The 19,121-nt window shown below is 45.5% G+C and overlaps 3 protein-coding genes across 13 annotated transcripts; 1 reads left to right on the forward strand and 2 right to left on the reverse strand.

Annotated features, from left to right (window-relative positions):
• Nucleotides 1-50: 50 nt before the first annotated feature.
• Nucleotides 51-5,876, forward strand: LOC6545669 (puromycin-sensitive aminopeptidase). Of its 2 annotated transcripts, XM_001971108.3 has the most exons (7): nucleotides 51-244; nucleotides 475-540; nucleotides 666-1,285; nucleotides 2,464-3,280; nucleotides 3,647-4,971; nucleotides 5,027-5,149; nucleotides 5,212-5,876. In XM_001971108.3, exons 1-7 carry the CDS (start codon nucleotides 181-183, stop codon nucleotides 5,422-5,424), a joined length of 3,228 nt encoding a protein of 1,075 aa, XP_001971144.1. In that variant the 5' UTR covers nucleotides 51-180; the 3' UTR covers nucleotides 5,425-5,876. The 2 variants fall into 2 exon arrangements, with proteins under 2 accessions (XP_001971144.1, XP_015013621.1); XM_015158135.2 differs by lacking the exon at nucleotides 475-540 and having other exon boundaries at nucleotides 51-444.
• A 1,846-nt stretch (nucleotides 5,877-7,722) lies between these two features.
• LOC6545670 (GATOR complex protein DEPDC5) lies at nucleotides 7,723-18,347 on the reverse strand. 10 transcript variants are annotated; one of them, XM_001971109.3, is made up of 21 exons: nucleotides 18,162-18,347; nucleotides 17,799-18,106; nucleotides 17,250-17,738; nucleotides 16,588-17,192; nucleotides 16,356-16,527; nucleotides 15,878-16,298; nucleotides 15,689-15,820; nucleotides 13,413-13,535; nucleotides 11,995-12,397; nucleotides 11,764-11,938; nucleotides 11,516-11,707; nucleotides 10,965-11,036; nucleotides 10,646-10,710; nucleotides 9,613-9,720; nucleotides 9,350-9,556; nucleotides 9,190-9,287; nucleotides 8,944-9,111; nucleotides 8,728-8,888; nucleotides 8,508-8,670; nucleotides 8,334-8,446; nucleotides 7,723-8,279 (listed from the first exon to the last, which is right to left on the reverse strand). In XM_001971109.3, the coding sequence occupies exons 1-21, from the start codon at nucleotides 18,211-18,213 to the stop codon at nucleotides 7,881-7,883; spliced, it is 4,626 nt and encodes a 1,541-aa protein (XP_001971145.2). In that variant the 5' UTR covers nucleotides 18,214-18,347; the 3' UTR covers nucleotides 7,723-7,880. The 10 variants fall into 10 exon arrangements, with proteins under 10 accessions (XP_001971145.2, XP_015013553.1, XP_015013549.1 ...); XM_015158067.2 differs by having other exon boundaries at nucleotides 9,187-9,287; XM_015158063.2 differs by lacking the exon at nucleotides 13,413-13,535.
• On the reverse strand, nucleotides 13,495-15,681 carry LOC26526756. Its single transcript, XM_015158853.2, has one exon. The coding sequence runs from the start codon at nucleotides 15,555-15,557 to the stop codon at nucleotides 13,737-13,739; it is 1,821 nt and encodes a 606-aa protein (XP_015014339.1). The 5' UTR covers nucleotides 15,558-15,681; the 3' UTR covers nucleotides 13,495-13,736.
• Nucleotides 18,348-19,121: the final 774 nt, after the last annotated feature.

Consider the following 19,121-nt stretch of genomic DNA (forward strand, 5'->3'; position numbering starts at 1 on the left):
GCAAGCGAAAAATTTGGCTATAGAGATACAGGATAACAGCAATAATTTTCAAACTACACGTAACGGCTGGTAGCGAGCCGCCAGTGTTGGTAAGTGTGCCACATTTTAAACACTATCTGCTGTGAGTTGCGCTGCTGCTAGTGTTTTCATTTTCATTTCCAATTTTTTCGGTTCAAAGTCATGTACAAAAATGCACTGAAAGGTGGTATTCGCACGGCCAAGCAGGCTTGGAAGTTAAAAAACGGTGATTACACAATGTTTTCAGTCAGTGCAGCTTGGCATTTAGCGGGTTGCGTGGGCGGCGGAACAGCTGATCGGGGGTCTAGCGGCCCACTTCCAGTCGTTCCACTTTCCAAGTGGGCCACTCGAAGCGTGTTGTTCGCTGCCGCCGCATATTGTTCGTTTTTTCTCCGCTAAATTAAATCGGGAGTATAACTGGAATCGGTAATTAATTGCTAGTAATTGTACTTGCAGAACTGGGCAAACTCAACTTGGACTTGGCCAAGGCAAATTCAGATTTCGAGCAGCATTTGTGCGAAGGTTTGCCAACGCTTGCCCTATACCCCGCCCCTCAAACTCGATAGCTAATCAAATAACAACGCTTATCAGTGCAATTCACGCTTCTCTCCCAGTGCTAACCAGCTCTTGACACTTCCCACTTCCAGCCGCCAGATATACTCAGAGTTGCTACTTCCCCGCCAGAATCGCCCCGAGAACACCTTTGTTGCTACTAAAAACGACAGGCGATAACAACAGCTCCCCCCGTACCGTTGCTAACCATTATCGGACAGCTCCAGTTAACCCCCCGGAGCAGCCGAAACCGAACCCCAGCGGAGAAGCAGATAAGACCACCTCAGTAAAGCATCTTTTTCGAGCAGAAAGCGGCCACCTCAACGCGCTAATCTCGTCAAAGCAATTCGTGAAGGTGCAAAAGCAGTTCTACAGGGACTTCTCTTCCGCTTCGCTTGGAGCCCCCCTGAAGTGCAGTGACGCTCCGTTGCTGGGAGATTTGTGCAGTCAGTATCGCGCCATTCTCGCTCACACATCAGCGGACGTGATTCCAGGTCAGGATCGCCATCATCCAGGGTGCAACCATCAGCAGATCAGGCGGGCACACACACAGTTACTGAGCAACGAGCAGCAACTGGAGCAGGAGCGCAAGATGGCCCAGAAGGCAAAGTTCGAGAGGCTGCCCACCAATGTGGTGCCAAGACACTATGAGCTCCTCCTGCAGCCCAATCTCATGGAGTTCACCTTCACGGGCAAGACCATAGTGCAAGTCAATGTAAGTAGGAAGCTATCGGTGTTGGTGTTCAACAAGTTAACGGTTTCAGTTAGGGAGTTGCTACTGTATCCTCCGTCTCTTTCCATTTCTCTCTGCTCCAGCCACTTTCACTTTTCCCGCATTGTTATTTTCTGCGCCTCATTGTGTGAACTTTTTCCTCTGACGTGTGCAAAAATATTTCGGATCAGATTGGATCGGATCGACATTCTCCTTGTTAACATTTCTCTTTATGTTGCAATTTGCATGCAAGCAAACCACTCAGACTGATGGGCAGCTATAGATATAGATATGAGTACACCCACTAGGAAGTGCGATTTCTTTGTCGGCAGAAGGAATGACTGGCGAATTAAACACGGCACTCGAGGGTACCGCGAAAATTTATTCGAGACAATCTCTTTTTGCAAACGCCGCTCATAACGGTGGATTTTGTTTACGTTTCGTTTACGTCAGCGGCGGAAATGATAATCAACGCATAGGTCGCAATTTAAATACCCTTAAACCAAGATTAACCTAACCGAGGACAATGCTGCTACTTCTAATCAAATACAAAAATGAGAGGGTCTCTTTGCTTTCAACTGAATCTATAAGCTAACAGAAATAACATTAGGAACCTAAAATATAAAAAAATACGATTAAGATCAAACCGAAATATTAATTTCTATTTAGAAGGGTATCTAACACTTGCCATGCCCTGTCCTACTATCAAAAAATAAGCATAATTAAAATATTTTAAATTATAATTAAGTTTTCAAGATACATATCAACGAAAAGCAAACGTATTCATCATACCCATTGTTATTCATATTAATCAACAAAAGTGTTTCCAAGCTGCGAGCTTATGCAAATTGGTAATATTTTTAAAGCTGGCGTTTAGAGGAGATTTCATTATGCTGGTGAAAGAATTACGATACCATTAGTTTGGTTCATATACTAGAAGTTTAGTTGGTCTGATCCTCGCTTGGGTAGTGTATTATTTTCGCCAAAAACTCGTTTTGAACGCATTGATCGCCTGGCTTAAGCCGGAAACCTACAACAAAGTCCAGAAAGCCGCATTTCTACGACCTTGAAGTAACTGTTCTGGCCATTCTTCTCGGCCAACTTGGCTAACTTTTTATGCTGACTGGTTTTTGGCCCAAAGTTTCGGGTTGCTCACCTAACGGTTACCGATTATTCTGCAGGTCAAGGAGCCCACTACCCAGATAACCCTGAATGCCCTGGACATTGTTCTTGATTCGGTGGAGCTCCACTACGAGTGCACCAAACTGAAGCCGGAGAAGATAGTCTACTCCGCGGAAAATGAGACGGCCACCCTGGAGTTTGCCCAAGAGATTCCAGCGGAAACTCAGGGCGTACTGCACATGTCCTTCACGGGCGAGTTGAACGACAAGATGAAGGGCTTCTACAGGAGCAAGTACTTCGGGCCGAACGGCGATGAGCGCTATGCGGGTGTCACCCAGTTTGAGGCCACCGATGCCCGACGCTGCTTCCCCTGCTGGGACGAGCCCGCCATCAAAGCCACCTTCGATATCACACTGGTGGTGCCCAAGGATCGGGTGGCTCTGTCCAACATGCCGGTCATCAAGGAGGATTCTCTGCCAGGTGGTCTGCGACGAGTGCGTTTCGACCGCACGCCCATCATGTCCACCTACCTGGTGGCCGTCGTAGTGGGCGAGTACGACTATGTTGAGGGCAAGTCCGACGATGGCGTCCTCGTCAGGGTTTTCACGCCCGTTGGCAAACGCGAGCAGGGAACCTTCGCCCTGGAGGTGGCAACCAAGGTGCTGCCGTACTACAAGGACTACTTCAACATCGCCTATCCGTTGCCCAAAATGGACCTTATCGCCATCTCCGACTTCTCTGCCGGTGCCATGGAAAACTGGGGCCTGGTCACATACCGCGAGACCTTCGTGCTAGTGGATCCCAAGAACACCTCGCTGATGCGCAAGCAGTCGATTGCATTAACAGTGGGTCACGAGATTGCCCATCAGTGGTTCGGTGAGTACTACTTCCCATATCCGGTAACAACGAATAGGGGGATTGCCCTCACTGATCCCTCAGTGGGATTGTCTTAAAATTCACCAGCAGTCTTTACACACTCTTCCAGATGAGTTCTGATTCACTAATGTATTCAGTTCAGCTCGTCTGACGCAGACGCACCTGAAACTCAATTTGGTATGCAGATAGCTTAGGAATCGATTCTCCAATAGGGTTTTAGTGTCAATGTCTTTACTCTGATGTTTTAAATAGATGAGTTTTGAGTATTCCCCGGATTCTGTTTAAAATCATGACCTTTAATATTTCAGAACTAAAGTTATCTTAAATTTGTTCCCATAAATCGCTAATCAATTCATTTAACTGTAGGCAATCTGGTAACTATGGAGTGGTGGACCCATCTTTGGTTGAACGAGGGCTATGCCTCTTTCGTGGAGTTCTTGTGCGTACATCACCTATTCCCAGAGTACGACATCTGGACGCAGTTCGTCACAGACATGTACACGCGAGCCCTGGAGCTGGACTCTCTGAAAAACTCTCATCCCATCGAGGTGCCCGTCGGCCATCCGTCCGAAATCGACGAGATCTTCGATGAGATCAGCTACAATAAGGGTGCCTCGGTGATTCGCATGCTGCACGACTACATTGGCGAGGATACCTTCAGAAAGGGCATGAATCTGTATCTAACTCGTCATCAGTATGGAAACACCTGCACCGAGGACTTGTGGGCTGCTCTGCAAGAAGCCAGCTCAAAGAACGTGGGCGAGGTGATGTCCTCGTGGACACAGCACAAGGGCTTCCCAGTGGTTAGCGTTGAGTCAGAACAAACAAGCAAGAACCAGCGTCTGCTGCGCCTTAAGCAGTGCAAGTTCACGGCCGATGGATCGCAGGCGGACGAGAATTGCCTCTGGGTGGTGCCAATTTCGGTGTCCACCGCTAAGAATCCCACAGGCATCGCCAAGACTTTCCTGCTGGACAAGACCTCGATGGAGGTGACCCTCGACAATGTCGACGAGGACGATTGGATCAAGATTAATCCGGGAACAGTGGGTTACTATCGCACCCGCTACTCGCAAGAAATGTTGGAGCAGCTGATGCCTGCAGTGGAAAAGATGGAGCTGCCGCCTCTAGATCGCCTGGGATTGATCGATGATATGTTTGCCATGGTGCAGGCGGGTCACGCAAGCACTGCCGATGTTCTGGCTCTGGTAGATTCGTACAGAAACGAGACGAACTACACGGTGTGGACTGCTATCACCAACTCGCTAACCAATCTGCACATTCTTATCTCGCACACCGATCTTATGGAGGACTTCCATCGCTTCGGAAGGAATCTGTACGAGCCGGTGGCTTACCGCCTTGGCTGGGAGCCACGCGATGGGGAGAATCACCTGGACACTTTGCTCAGGAGCCTGGTGCTCACACGCTTGGTCTCCTTCCGCAGTAGCGATACCATCGAAGAGGCGCAACACCGCTTCCGCAGCCACGTGAACGGTACAGAGTTGCTGCCGGCGGATCTGCGCACCACTTGCTACAAGGCTGTCCTGCAGGATGGCGACGAAAAGATCTTCGAGGAGATGCTTAATCTGTACAGGGCCACAGATTTGCATGAGGAGCAGGACCGCATATCGCGAGCTCTGGGTTGCTGCGGAGATGTTACGCTGTTGCGTCGTGTCATTGACTTTGCCATGTCGGTGGGTGTACTTTTTGATTAATGTATGCATATTGATTAATGTTTTCTATCTTTAGGGTGAGGTGAGAGCTCAGGACTCTGTGTTTGTAATTGTCGCCGTGGCCATCAACCCCAAGGGCCGTGACATGGCTTGGGACTTCTTTAAGGAGAACAACAAACAGCTCCTGGAACGCTACCAGGTGAGTGGACCACCATTTGTTTCTATAGGTTAAACTATACATATATAAATTCGTGGTTTCAGGGTGGCTTTTTACTTTCCCGTCTGATTAAGTATCTCATCGAGAACTTCGCGTCTGAGGAGCGCGCCAAAGAGGTGGAAGAGTTCTTCCAGGTCAACCAAATCCCCGGCTGCGAGCGTACTGTATCTCAGGCGGTGGAGACGATCCGCCTCAACGCCGCCTGGCTACAGCGTGATCGCGACCAGTTGGCGACGTTCCTCAGGGATGACGAATAAACGCTATTGCGCCCGCCAGCATACCAAAGCATTTAACAACAATCACCAGCAGTGTAACCACAGCAACAGCAACGCAGCACCATCAAGAGCACCAGTAACCCGTAACCAGGTCATCGTAAACTACAGCTAATATCTCCATAACACCACACGACCAAAGCCGTCACAAATGAAGAAAACAAAGGGCAAACGTACTCCTAAAGATGAGAGCCAAATAGGTTAGCTTTAGTCAAGGATCCACCTACAGCCACTGCTCCAACCGGGCGTGCTTACATATATTGATTGACTACTCGCCCTATCACAAGGGCGGACTTGGACGCAGACCCCTAGCAGCATTTAAGACCCTTAAGCTTATCGAATGACTTTCCATTCAACATTTCTATCCCCTGAAAATTATGTACGTGTTGATTTTATTACAATAAATAAATGCAATTCCTAGTAAGAGTCAAAACCAATTGAAGGCGAAGTTTGATTGAATCTGCATTCCGAAATTTAGAAAGCAGTCAATTCTAAAAAAAAAAAAAACAAAATAAAATGCTATAGTCTAGTTCCCCGACTATCAGATACCCGTTACTCAGCTAGTGGAAGTGCAAACGAGAAATTTCAACATTTTCTGGAATATCGGTAGAAATTGGTGCAAAAAGTTTTTTGCAAATATGTATAAAGAAATTGGCAAATTTGAATGCAGATTTTTAGAGAATTGCTTCAGAAACATTTAGAGGTATGCCACTTCAAAATCCGATTAAGATAAGTTGAGTTATGGACTTTAGAAGTTCAGTCTTTGGACATTTTTTAATTTTTTTAAATTACTACAATATTATCACATCAGAAAAATTCCAAAAAAAATTAAAAAAAATAAATTTGCAAATTTGAATGCCGATTTTTAGAGAATTGCTTCAGAAACATTTAGAGGTATGCCACTACAAAATCTGATTAAGATAAGTTGAGTAATGGACTTCGGAACTTCAGTCATGAAACATAATTGAATAACTACCACATCATAGCATCAGAAAAATTAGAAAAAAATTTAAAAAAAATAAAATTCTAAATTTGAATGCAGATTTTTAGAGAATTGCTCCACAAACATTTAGAGGTATGCCACTGCAAATTCCGATTAAGATAAGTTAAGTTATGGATTTCGGAACTTCAGTCACGGGACATAATTAAATAACTACCACATCATAGCATCAGAAAAATTAGAAAAAAATAAAATTCTAAATTTGAATGCAGATTTTTAGAGAATTGCTCCACAAACATTTAGAGGTATGCCACTGCAAATTCCGATTAAGATAAGTTAAGTTATGGATTTCGGAACTTCAGTTACGGGACATAATTAAATAACTACCACATCATAGCATCAGAAAAATTAGAAAAAAATTAAAAAAAAATAAAATTCTAAATTTGAATGCAGATTTTTAGAGAATTGCTCCACAAACATTTAGAGGTATGCCACTTCAAATTCCGATTAAGATAAGTTAAGTTATGGATTTCGGAACTTTAGTCTTGGGACATAATTGAATAACTACCACATCATAGCATCAGAAAAATTAGAAAAAAATTAAAAAAAAATAAAATTCTAAATTTGAATGCAGATTTTTAGAGAATTGCTCCACAAACATTTAGAGGTATGCCACTTCAAATTCTGATTAAGATAAGTTGAGTTATGGACTTTGGAACTTCAGTCATGGGACATAATTGAATAACTACCACATCATAGCATCAGAAAAATTAGAAAAAAATTAAAAAAAAAAAAAATTCTAAATTTGAATGCAGATTTTTAGAGAATTGCTCCACAAACATTTAGAGGTATGCCACTTCAAATTCCGATTAAGATAAGTTGAGTTATGGACTTCGGAACTTCAGTCATGGGACATAATTGAATAACTACCACATCATAGCATCAGAAAAATTAGAAAAAAATAAAATTCTAAATTTGAATGCAGATTTTTAGAGAATTGCTCCACAAACATTTAAAGGTATGCCACTTCAAATTCCGATTAAGATAAGTTGAGTTATGGACTTCGGAACTTCAGTCATGGGACATAATTGAATAACTACCACATCATAGCATCAGAAAAATTAGAAAAAAATTAAAAAAAAATAAAATTCTAAATTTGAATGCAGATTTTCAGAGAATTACTCCAGAAACATTTAGAGGTATGCCACTTCAAAATCCGATTGATATAAGGCGAGTTATGGAGTATTGAACTTCAGCCTTGGGACATTTTTTAATTTTTTTGAATTATAAATATGAATTTATAACTTTCAATTCAAATTTTTAGAGAATTACGCCAGAAACATGCCAGGTATTCTTGAGGGGTATAATTACGGAAATTAAGTTGCTGAATACAATCATAGACATATTTTTACATTAGTTATTCGATCCAATTTATATTAATTCTATGTATTGTTTATGTACAATTCAGAAGGCGAAGAACTTGTTCTTTTCACGATAAGGTCTACTTCAGCTTCATCTCCTCGGTGTTGTTATTGTTATTCTCGAATTTCTGGGCCCTGCGCTTCAATTCCTGGGACTGGGTCCAGAAAGTGGACAGGCGCTGATCGCTGTTCGAGCAGAACTCGCGGAAATCCTTTAGCATCTTCAGCTGAAAGAGCTCCCCGTCCGCAGAGTTGTTTATGGTCTGTGCCTTCCACTTTTTGTTCGGAATCATGTGGTTCCACGCCCACAAGAATCCCACTTTCTTGGGCACGTTCGTGTTGTTAGTGTGCCCATAGACGCAGCGCGTGACATTTGTCTCCTTTAGGATTGGCGATTCCACCTGGTAATTGTTTGTAGCGCAGCGGATCAAGGCAAACATGTTGCCCGTGCAGTGCACGTACTGGTACTCCTTGGGCAGCTGCAAAAGTAAAATTGTAAAGAAAAATGTACGAGTTGTGGTTAGCTCACTCACATCTTTGCCAACGTTGTACTGCTTTTCCAAAACGCAGGGCAGGAATCCAAACTTGCCCAAAATGGCTTCCTGGAAGAACAGCATTCTGTCTGATCTGCTTTCCTCGGGGAATTCTGCAATCATAATTCACAGTCAATAACGAAGGCTAGAACAGCTGGAAAGATCTTGAGATACCATCGAAAAGAGCAGCTCCATTGGGCAGGAATGTAGTGCAAAGCGGAATGAAAATGGGTCCCCTAAGAGGATCTGACTTCTTGGTGAAAGGCTCAGCCATAGGATCAGCTGGCACTGATACCAGGAAATTGAACTGATTCGCCTTGCGCATCCAGCCGCCAATCTGAGTAAATCATCAATATATATAATAAGGAGTCAAGGATATTAAGTATAAACCAACCAAGTCAGCCACAATAGGACCCGATGAGGTGACCCACTCAACCACTATCTCAAAGGCGAATCTAGGCTGCAGCACTGTGTGATGCTTGACATGTCCCCACTCCATTCGATCGCTCTTCTGGTTCACATCGATCTCCAAGTGCGACTGGCGATACACCCGCTCTAGAAATTCCGAATTATTGGGTTACTTCTTCCTCAAAATATAACTAATACGAACTGTTGCTACTGGTTTCTGTCCAGGATTGCGGAGCAGGCGACTCCCTCAGGAAATTGGGCACTGGAGTGGTCAACGGTTCATCGTGCCAGAGAAAACTACATCCCTGAAACTCGATCTCCAGCCACTCGTTTACAAAGGCACTGTAGTCATCCAAAGGCGGGGCGTAATCTAAATGATGCGGTAGCGGTATCGTTTTAAAAGTCATTTTTAATTGTTGATCAAAATTAAGTATATAGAGCATACCACCTTTGGCGTTTTTATCCTGCGGCACCACATAATAGAAGACAAAGCCAGGCACCACGGGCTTCTTCCAATCCCCCGAGGCATGGCAGATCATACGCTCCCTGCAGGAAACAGATTTGAATACATTTACTCGAAACTCGAATACTAAAATCGAAAAACGCACTTGCGCATGGCCTCCAGCAGATCCAGAGGATGTCGTCCATTGTTCAGGCGGGTTTTCAGCCACATCAGTGCGTCGTAGGACACAAAGGTGCAGGAGGGGAGCGACTGCGTCTGCGAGAAGAAGCCCACTCCGTTTACTGGGTGCTTCATGGCCTCAAAGATTTCGGGCAGCGTGGCATTCGGGCTGAACTTAATGTCAACTGGGAAACTGAAAGGAAAATGCTGAAGAGCTTGGAGGGAACTACTCTTGACCGCGATACGCACCCATCGTCCTGATCATCTCTGGCGGCGATCCCTGCTGCTGCCGCTGCATCGGTGGCAGGAAATATCCGTGGAATGCGACCGTTTTCCAGTTTGGGACGCACATTGATGCTGTCATGTAGAGTAGCAGAAATAAATGGATTAGACGGGTCATTCATGTAGATCAACACATCAGCGCCTTATCCATGTTGGGTCTTGTGTGTTGTATCTGGGTTGGGGATACAGGAATCAGCAGGCCAATTGTGTGTGGTGGGGTTAGGGATTTTGGGTATGAGATTGTGAGGGGATTAGTCGAGTCGTGGTAAATAAACGGAGCCAGGACGGATGGTATCCGGTAGCCTGGCCCTCTGGGTGGCACAAACCTTTGCTGCGGTGAGTTTAATTGGTTATGATGCTTTTCTGTGATTCTAGGTGTGTCATGCTGCTGAAAGCCAAATACCAAATTAAATTATATAAAAGGTACGTAACAAAACCAAAGGAAATGAAACAGCCAACCAACAAATTCTGAGGAACGGGATGCACAAATCAACAGGACTACGAGTACAATACAAAAAGGGGTAACTAAACAACAAGCCAGCAACAATATATACAATTAGCCCAAGCCCAGCAACCTGGGCGTCCCTGGAGCAAAGCAGCTAGGACCAGCTAGGACCAGCGACCAACCAAATCCCCAGCGAATCGTGCAGTTTATACCAGGGACCGCAAGTAACAATCTATCTACATAAACCAATCAGTGGCCAATCGAATGGCACTTGTACATTATGAACAGCTTTCAGGTAGAACTGCAGATCCAAGCATATGATATTGAGCCCTTTGCAATGCAGTTCTACTTCGAAAGAGGGAAATACTTGAAAGTGTAGTCATTACCAGCTCAAATTAAGTCAATATGTGTACACAACTAAGCTAAACAACCATTACGGTCCCTGATTTATGCAATGCGAGTACAGTGTTTAAATGTGAGGTTTGTGGACGTGTATGTTTGTGTACAAGGGAGATAAGGGGCCTTAGATCTATTTTTTGGAGTCGATATAAAAACCTGGGTCGCTTCTCCGGCAGTCGATTGCTGCCGACTCGCTCCCGGAACGGAGAGTTCGTGAGTCCCTGAGGAGATGGGTTCGTTTTCAGATTCGGAGCGGATTGGGGCAGGTCGAAAGTGAGTGGCGGGAAGACAGAGACATTTGAAAGAAAGACAAAAGTATTAGATAACACCTTCCATTAGCAGCTCTCTCGGAATAATCAAAACTAATTGAACTTGAACGTGCGCATTTGAAAGTAATAAAGATTTGAAATTAGGCAAAAGTGCGCAGTTTGGATGAAACAAAACGTTAATTTTTGAGATAAGTTAAGTAGATAACCTGGTTAGGCTGAGGCCTGGATATAATGCTGGTACTGTGTCTCCGCTTGGTTATGTGGGCGATGGGGCTGTCCTGCAAAAGTGAGGCGAGATACTCGATACATCAGGGAAGAGGCAACGGGCACTAAAAGCGGGCTTCATGATGCAAGGTTAATTGGTTCAACAGTATTGGTTATGCGTCTTCTCCCTAAATGCTTGTCCAATATTTAAGCAAGACTAAAGGTCTTTCCAGTTCGTGTCTGCACTTACGATTCACCTTTATAACACAGTTCTTTATAAGTCAATCGTATATACAGAAACGTTAACATCAAACTTTAGGATCAAATTAACAAACTTAAGCTCCTTGATCATGAAATATTTCTGGTTTTTTAATGGTCATTATCCCCATCTATAAAGCCTGAAAAGATTAGTGGCCAATAAATCCACTACTACTCCGCCTTCAAGACAGCTGTCGGGACGATTAGTCAATTAGGAGTCAGAACGCATTTACAGAATTAACGCAACGGATCACGAATGCACAAAAGCCAAGCCAAGGAATCGATTCTATCTTACTCTCGCCTTGCGCGCATACTGCCGCTTTAGCTTGCTGACCGCCTCGATCAGTCGGACGAAGTCCTCGACCTGCTCCCGGGTATTATCCGCAGTCACATCGGGGAATATGTCGCATCGCTGACAACTGGCGATCTTGCTCACAATGTTCTCCCTGGGCAGCAGGTACATGCGGTAGCGCCAGTACTTGAGGCTCTGCGATAAGAAGTTGCGTTAGGATTGGCAGTTAGAAGCTGTGTGCCAGGATGTACCTCCATGAGTGGGTAATCCACATCGCCACGCGTGCAGATGTACAGGTCCATGTGGTTCCAGTTGAAGTTCTCCAGCTTCTCGGTGGTGAAGTTCACGCCGGAGATTTCGTAGGTCTCGTGCTGTGGGGCATGAAAACGGTATCGGTAGTCCACGTTTATCGGCGGATACGGGTGTCTAAGAGAGGCAACTAGTGAAATGGAATTCAAAATAGCGAACCGGCTCCAACTCACCTGGGTCTGTAACCTGTGACTGTGATCACCGAGCCGCTCAGCGAGATCTTGTGAAAGATGCGGCCAATGGAGAGCAGGTACTCCTTGTTGGTCTCGCACGGAGGCTTCACCGGCAGCACTGCGGATCCCGAGGAGCAAGCGCCCGCAATCGGAGGCTTCTCATCAACCACGATTAGCTGGAAGCCCTGAGCCAAGCGCTGCGACACGATCTCCTTGCACACCTCCTCCGTGGACAGGGGTTTCCGGTAAACGGCTCTACTCTGGGCATAATCGTGATTCACATCATCGGGCAGCAGAGTGTAATCCGATATCACATAGTCGTTGTTCAGCGAACGCTTGTCCGGGAAGTAATCCGTGGTGATGGGCAGACAGGCGGGGATCGTAAGCGACTTCCAATCGACGCCTGCAAACGGATCCACCAGGGATTAGCAGGACTCTCGGGAAGAATGTAGGGGATCAGAGCAGAGAGGAAGCCAACGCCGGTACAGGTATGTAAATCAAAATCGCTCAAGCTAGAAGGTCTACGGAAATCATAACCAAGGAGGAGCGAGGACTCCAGTCCGGGACGAGAGCTGTCACCAACGGATGGGTTAGCGTGTGGAAGGTGTGCGTACGAAATACAGTGGGCGGTGGGCATGTGGGCGTGGCAAGCATGCTAACGCTACAAAACTACACAACGACAACATGCTGTAAATGCTCTAGTGGTCAACATGCTCCCATCTCCGTGCGTTCTACCAAATAGAGGATTCCAGCCACCTCCCGATGGGTGAGTCCGTGCGTGGTTTGGGTTTCTGGGTTGTGCAGTTTTGGGTGGAGTTCTACCAACTACGAATTAAGCTATAATTAGAGTGGATGGGTAACTACATGCGAGGGTTTCTGGTGCAGTGACTAGGTGACTAGGCTTCAGGGGTTTAAGCGGATGAGTGCAAAGCAAAGGTAATCTACTGACTTGGATGAGGGTCGCCCACAGGCAAATATGATGCTATCGAACAACTGTCATGTGGTTGTTATCCCTAAAGTTATATCCATATATAAAATCATTAAAGAAAGCTGATTTAAAGTAATGCTAATTCAAATTGTATAATTCCTACTGCCTTTTGTTTTAATACTTCCTGCAGGTTTTAAAAAATTGTTGCTTATAGGAAAATAAGTTTATGTATTCGTTGAAATTCGTAGTTAATCTTTGATGATACTAGGTAAGCTCAGCAAGTACTTTCTTTTCAAAGCAGCAATTCAAAAAGCTTTCTAGACTATGACTACAATAAAGCCAAATTACTAATTCAAGGATCTCGAGAAACCAAGTGTATCTAGTCGTGTTTCGTGTGTGGTTGCAGTTGTGTTTATGTGTGCTTGTGTTTGGATGCATCGCTAATGCTTTGTACAGAGTTCAAAAGTGGTGAATTTGTTTTTGTCCAAACCTATGATGATCTTTCCTCTTCCGCTGCCCGCCTCCGCATCGGGGGGCGAGTCTATAGCCCTTAGTGCCTCCAGGCCGCCCAGATGATGATGCTCGCCCTCGACGATCGGCCTCAGATGCTTGACTAATCGATGGATGGGATTCGATGGAATACGTTTATGATGGGTTGCAAATTTCGATTCGATGGTTAGATCCGATTAAGTTTCATTCGTGGCGTTGTGTGGGTGGAGGGGAATAATGTGAATCATACGTTAAATTAGTTAAGACTTAGTATCGTTTCTATTTCGAGAAGGGTTTCTGGTTAGGATGAGCTACTTCGAATGCATTATTCCCGGGGGTTGCGGTTAATGGGCGGTGGCTTTTGTCTGCACCCGAAGCTGTGGCGTATCTCCACCAGGAAGGCGATTCCGCTGCCCAACAGTCCGCACAGAAACAGACTGAAGGCGGGCATCAGCAGATTAAGCGCCAGTGGACGGAGCCGCAGTTTCTCCTCCAGCTCCGCCAGTGTGGAGAAGTCCTTGAGATAGCCCATGCGATGAGCCTTTCGATGGCACGTTTCCAGCCAAAGGTCATGCAGCCCGGCTTGCTGAACATGAAGCAGGAAACGATGGAGGGCATCCTTGAGGTGTGAGTCTACCCTGAGCTGGTACTGATATGGAAAGGAGCCATGGCAAATCGTGGAGAAATAGAAGCGCTTCTTCCTCAGAAAGCGCTGCTGCATATCGAAGAAACGCCACCGAATAGTACTAATGGGGTAAATGTAATCCGCATCCATAGAGATTCTCTTGTGGCTGAAGTTCTCGGCATCCGTGAAGCTGAACTGTGTTCTAAACTGCTCCGCATGACCCAGGGAGCCCACTATGGCGTACGCATCCGTGGGCAGTACTAGGATGCGATACGGCAGCAGTAACAGCTCATCCAAGCTTCCGACTGGTCTTCGGATAAGAGTTACGGTCAGAAAAGAAGTAAGTTTGGTGCTGTACGTTTGCACAAGGATGAAAATGCCACCGAGGATCAAAAAGTTGCAGAGACTCCTGCCCGGCTTGCAGCTCCCATATCTGACTGGGTCAGCACCTGGCACTCCCAGTATGGCCCAGAAATGTCCGTCTGGCATCAGGCGGCGCACATACAGGAAGTGCACCACAAGCAGGGCAATCAGCAGGCACAGCCACAGGGGTAAAGTAAATGGCAGGAACACATAGAGGCTCCTCGAAATTTCATTGTTCAATGGGATCATGAAGCAGCGCGGTGCCACCTGCGTTGGATATGAGTAGTCCACTTTGCTGTTTGCTTGCAGTGTGGTGTACAAATGCGGACTCAGCTCCACCTTGCCTTCTACAATCAAATCCGTAAGAGCAGCCATATTCAGCAATCTAGAACCATTAACTTCAAAACTAAACAAATCCATGGTCACGTTCAGGTGCTTCATCAGATTGTTGATCAATATTCCGCCCAATCCTGCCAGTTCCAAGGCCTTCGTCCTGCGATTCTTGTACCAAAAAGTATTGGGCACATCCTGCTGAACGGGTAATCGTATTCTGTAGCCTCTAAGATTCTTTCGGTTAGGAGGTGGAAAAATGTGATCCGGATCATAGGTGGATAATCTTCGCATGCGTATCACCCTTATAGTGGGATATGGATCCATTCGGTAAAAATATTTTGCGGCCACAACAACCAAAGCGCTCCGGAACTGCAGTTTCCAAAGGAGCTCAAAGAAGTATTTTATGTCTTTTTGCGACTCCTGCTTCTTGAGCAGGAACATAGTCTTTGTGTAACGCCTTCCTCTGGCCTTTTCGGCCTGCAATTGTACCACTGCATCCTTGGAGTTCCTGGCGAAAACCAAATAAATTGCCTTCTCATGCTGAAGGCTGCCGAAGCGTGCATGCGTGGAATCCTTGTCGGTGGCCGTCATCTGTGGCAGCAAGTAGAAGTGATTGCTGCTGTTGCACATCAGGCCACAATGCAGGGCGTCCAGATAGCTGGGATCAACAGATCCTAGACTGTGCACTATAGTGATGGCATGCAAGCGATGCACGCGGCCAATCCTGTTCAGAAACAGAGCCAGTTCATTGGGACGCGCAAAGTTTTCTGTGGCCCCCATATGGTAGCGCGACATAAACAGCGCGAGCAGAAACTGGAGATACATTTTCGCGGGAGAACCAAGCCAAACTGACTGGGATTTGCATATACACCGAGTACTTGAAGTGCATCTCGTATTATTTGCCCCACGATACGATCTCTAAAACAATAACCGAAAACTGTTTGACTAACGCTTACCCGTTGTAATTGCTGGTGTCCATTCTTGCTCCCCGGTGGCTCCCCAGAGGTAAGACTTCGCCTGGGTGGCCGTCAGGTTGGGCACATTGGCGGGCAGGGGGTTCATCAGCGAGTTTTGACGCCGCTTAAAGACTGCATGTACACAAGAATACTAGTCTAGGAGGTCCAACTTCACTTACTGGTACTCACAATCATTCTTATCATCACCCATCACAAAGCTGTGCGAGGAGGCTGACTTGCTGATCAGCGAATGGCTGGACACTCGGTCGTACTGCTCTCCATTTTCGCAGCCGTAATCCTCCTGGTCGTTGTTGTTGTTGCTCTGGCAGATGCTCTGGATCTGCTGCAGTGGTCTCTGCTGACCCGCCTGTGTGGGTTTTGCGGGAACCGCTTGATAATGATGCTGCTGTATGAGTACACCGGTTGGGCCTTTCGGGAAAATGTGCGTCCAGCGGCGGCGATTGGAGGTCAGCTTTATGGTCACATGCGAGGGATCAAAGGGGTTGATCAGGGCGCGACCCGGACGCACTATGGGGGCAATGCTCACGATGGTCCTGCGTGAGTTCTTCTCGGAGGCCAGTGACTCCGAGAGGTTTGTTGTATCCGGTTGCTATAATCACATAAAAACAATTAAAATTACAATGGGAGCAGTAGTAGTATATCTTACCAAGGCAGCCAGCATTGCAGAGGTGCCGTGATGAATGTCGGGATCGGACATCTTGCGCCGCATAGCCGGGATTTGAGTTGGCGTGAGGTTCTCCCAGTCGTTGTTCCTATAAGCATAGGTCTCTAGACTGGGAACCGATGTCTTCTTCGCCCGCACTACACGCTGCAGGGAGCTAGGAAAATAAAACATTGCTTAAGAAAGGTAATTATGTTATTTTGTAGTACAAGCCTACCAAGTACTCTGAGCGGGAAGTGGCTGGAAGATCTGTTCATCATACGCATCGTAATCAAAGAGCGAGTTGTGCTTATACTCTGACTGATTGCAGCTCAGAAAGTTGCGCTCGTTCTCATCGCCTTCCCCTTCGGCTACTCCATCGTGGAGCGTTGACTGGGATCCAAACAGAGGCAGCTTGATCCGTGGTATAAAGCTGGAGTACGCAATCTTCTTGTTGGTGGAGTAGAAGCTTAAGTTTATCCAGTGGGGCAGCGAGTAGTCATCGGCGGAGGTCAACGTGGTGTCTTTGTTGTGGAATTTAAGTAGCGGCACCGCATGCAGTGGCTGCTCTCCCACGCAGACCAGATCGCTACCCACGCCATTGTCGATGATGCGTTGCTTCGTGATATTGGTTAGCTCTCGATCCACGGAAAAGACACCCACTCCTGGGGTTATAACCACGGAAAGCTGTCCGGTGCGGTCGAACGTTCTATCCAGATAATGCTTTTCGAAAGTGTTCAGCGAAATGTTCAGCACCTCCAAAAAGTTACCCTGAGTGGCTGAAGAATTTGTGGCCGTAGGAATATCCATGTTCTCCCGCTCGTGATAGCGCAGTACTGTGGCCTGTAAATGGCATAGTAAGCTTTTATGGAAGAATAACTTATGAAAGGGTTAAGTGACCTGGTAGGAGGTGAATAGCTTCCGGAGCTGGCCTAGAACAGTACACCAATCATCACATCGCTCGTTCTGGATGGCCACGCGGTAGAAGTCTTCGTAGAAGCGACCCTTGTAGTCCTGCTGCAGGCAGTCGCGCATATGCTCGGGAAACTCGTCCAGGCTCTTGGCCGCGTAGAAGGTGCGGGAGAAAAGCACTATGGTCACCTCGTGGTTACAGCTCAATTTCCGCCACTTTTGAAATAGCTCGGTTAGGAACCCATTGACTGCCTTTTCAAAGTACAGATCACCATGTATGTCAAAGTCCCACATCTCGGAGGACATCTGCAGGAAGAGGTACACCATCGAAGTGCTACTGCGGAAGACAATCTTGGTTTCCTCTGTAATGACGCCGCTGGCCACGCGCTCGCCCTGTGACCACATCTCGTACACCTGGCACCGAATCTGCATGTCGTTGTAGTCGATCTTCTTGTTCACATACACACAGGTGTCCGTCTGAGGGAGGAGTTGTACGGTAAGAGTATATCCTGGTCAGAAAAATGTCTCATTGCTTACCAGATAGGTCTTTAGGCGCCACATTTCCGAGCGACCCATGTACTGGTCCTTGAAGGTAATCTCTATCGAGTCCAGGGCCACATCCGCCGGTTTTACTATGCGCATCACCACATTAGAGTAAGGACGCATCTTAAAGGCGTTGGCGATGCCCGATTCGATGCTGATAACATCCCGGCCACAGCTCCCATTGAACTCGGTGATTTGGAGCAGCAGGTGGGTGCCGTTCTCCTCGTCTGGGGCATAGATTTCTACGACATCGCCCACATTGGCGTTGGGATGATCCTTCAGGTTCATCACCAAGTCCGCATCTGTGCGGAAATATCCGTGTAACGTAATATTTGCGCAATATGCACATTTGCTTACCGTAGGACTTGTTGCAGCCACGCGTGTGCGTGTTCAGCTTGTACAGCTTCATGTTGATTTGGTTGCAAAACCAACGAACAATTATTTACTTAATCCAACATTTGCCCATTCGCATGCTCATAAAATAAAAATTCTATTTTTTCGTCTTTTGTTTTGATTCTTTATCTGCAGAGTGACCGTAGCTTATGGAATATTTTGGTATTTTGATTCAAAAATATACTAAATGCAATGTTTACCTTCAATTGTTAATGTTAATTAAATAACGAAATTAATGTATGATTTTAAAAGCAGGTACACTCCTTGTAATCACATATTTTTTATTAAAAAAACCAACTTAGTTTGCAATCCCTGTCTAGTAAAATATTTTCCTATTTATTAAATAAAAGATTGAAGTTATACTTAATATCTTCCAGTTATGTAAGATTCTTAAGATTGGAATTTTCTTAAATTTTGAGCAACCGATGTTTTCGTCACCAGACTCCTACCATTTCAGCGGGGATTTGGATCGTTGCTATTGACTGACATTTAATTGGCAATTTATTAATCTTTTTACCTTAGCCGCCATTGTAACCATAATTTTACATATTATACAACCTGGCGCAAGTATTGCTATTTGAAATATGTATTGTTAAATTATTCATATTATATTATTGCTTATTGGTATTGGTTATGTGAACCAGTTGCTAAAAAAATAATAGCACCACCACCGATACTGCGAAATATTTTCAAACTAAATATTGTCGCATATTGCTTAGAATTTTTCCTATCCTCAATCCCATTGAACATCTTATTTAATTAAATATTAAAAAGGCAGCTTCTAAGCCAACTTACAATGAACCCCTTTGGGTTATAATTGCTACTAAGAGATACATTACCAAATTATTGGTACATTATTAAATTATTGCGATGGGTGTAGTTTTAATATGCATTAATATGTATTAGTGAATTTATTACTGCTTA

Source organism: Drosophila erecta, unplaced genomic scaffold (genome assembly GCF_003286155.1).
Source record: "Drosophila erecta strain 14021-0224.00,06,07 unplaced genomic scaffold, DereRS2 tig00000021-arrow-pilon, whole genome shotgun sequence".
Classification (NCBI taxonomy): domain Eukaryota; kingdom Metazoa; phylum Arthropoda; class Insecta; order Diptera; family Drosophilidae; genus Drosophila; species Drosophila erecta.

Bases quoted from the DNA above. Each gene is read 5' to 3' on its own strand.
- LOC6545669 (XM_001971108.3), top strand. From the start codon at position 181: ATGTACAAAAATGCACTGAAAGGTGGTATTCGCACGGCCAAGCAGGCT. The intron at 245-474 runs GTGATTACACAA...TTGTACTTGCAG, and splicing joins GGCTTGGAAGTTAAAAAACG to AACTGGGCAAACTCAACTTG. The intron at 541-665 runs GTTTGCCAACGC...TCCCACTTCCAG, and splicing joins CGAGCAGCATTTGTGCGAAG to CCGCCAGATATACTCAGAGT.
- LOC26526756 (XM_015158853.2), bottom strand. From the start codon at position 15,557: ATGTATCTCCAGTTTCTGCTCGCGCTGTTTATGTCGCGCTACCATATG.
- LOC6545670 (XM_015158067.2), bottom strand. From the start codon at position 18,213: ATGAAGCTGTACAAGCTGAACACGCACACGCGTGGCTGCAACAAGTCC. The intron at 11,708-11,763 runs GTACATCCTGGC...TTCTTATCGCAG, and splicing joins TGGATTACCCACTCATGGAG to AGCCTCAAGTACTGGCGCTA. The intron at 9,557-9,612 runs GTGCGTATCGCG...TTTTCCTTTCAG, and splicing joins AGAGATGATCAGGACGATGG to TTTCCCAGTTGACATTAAGT.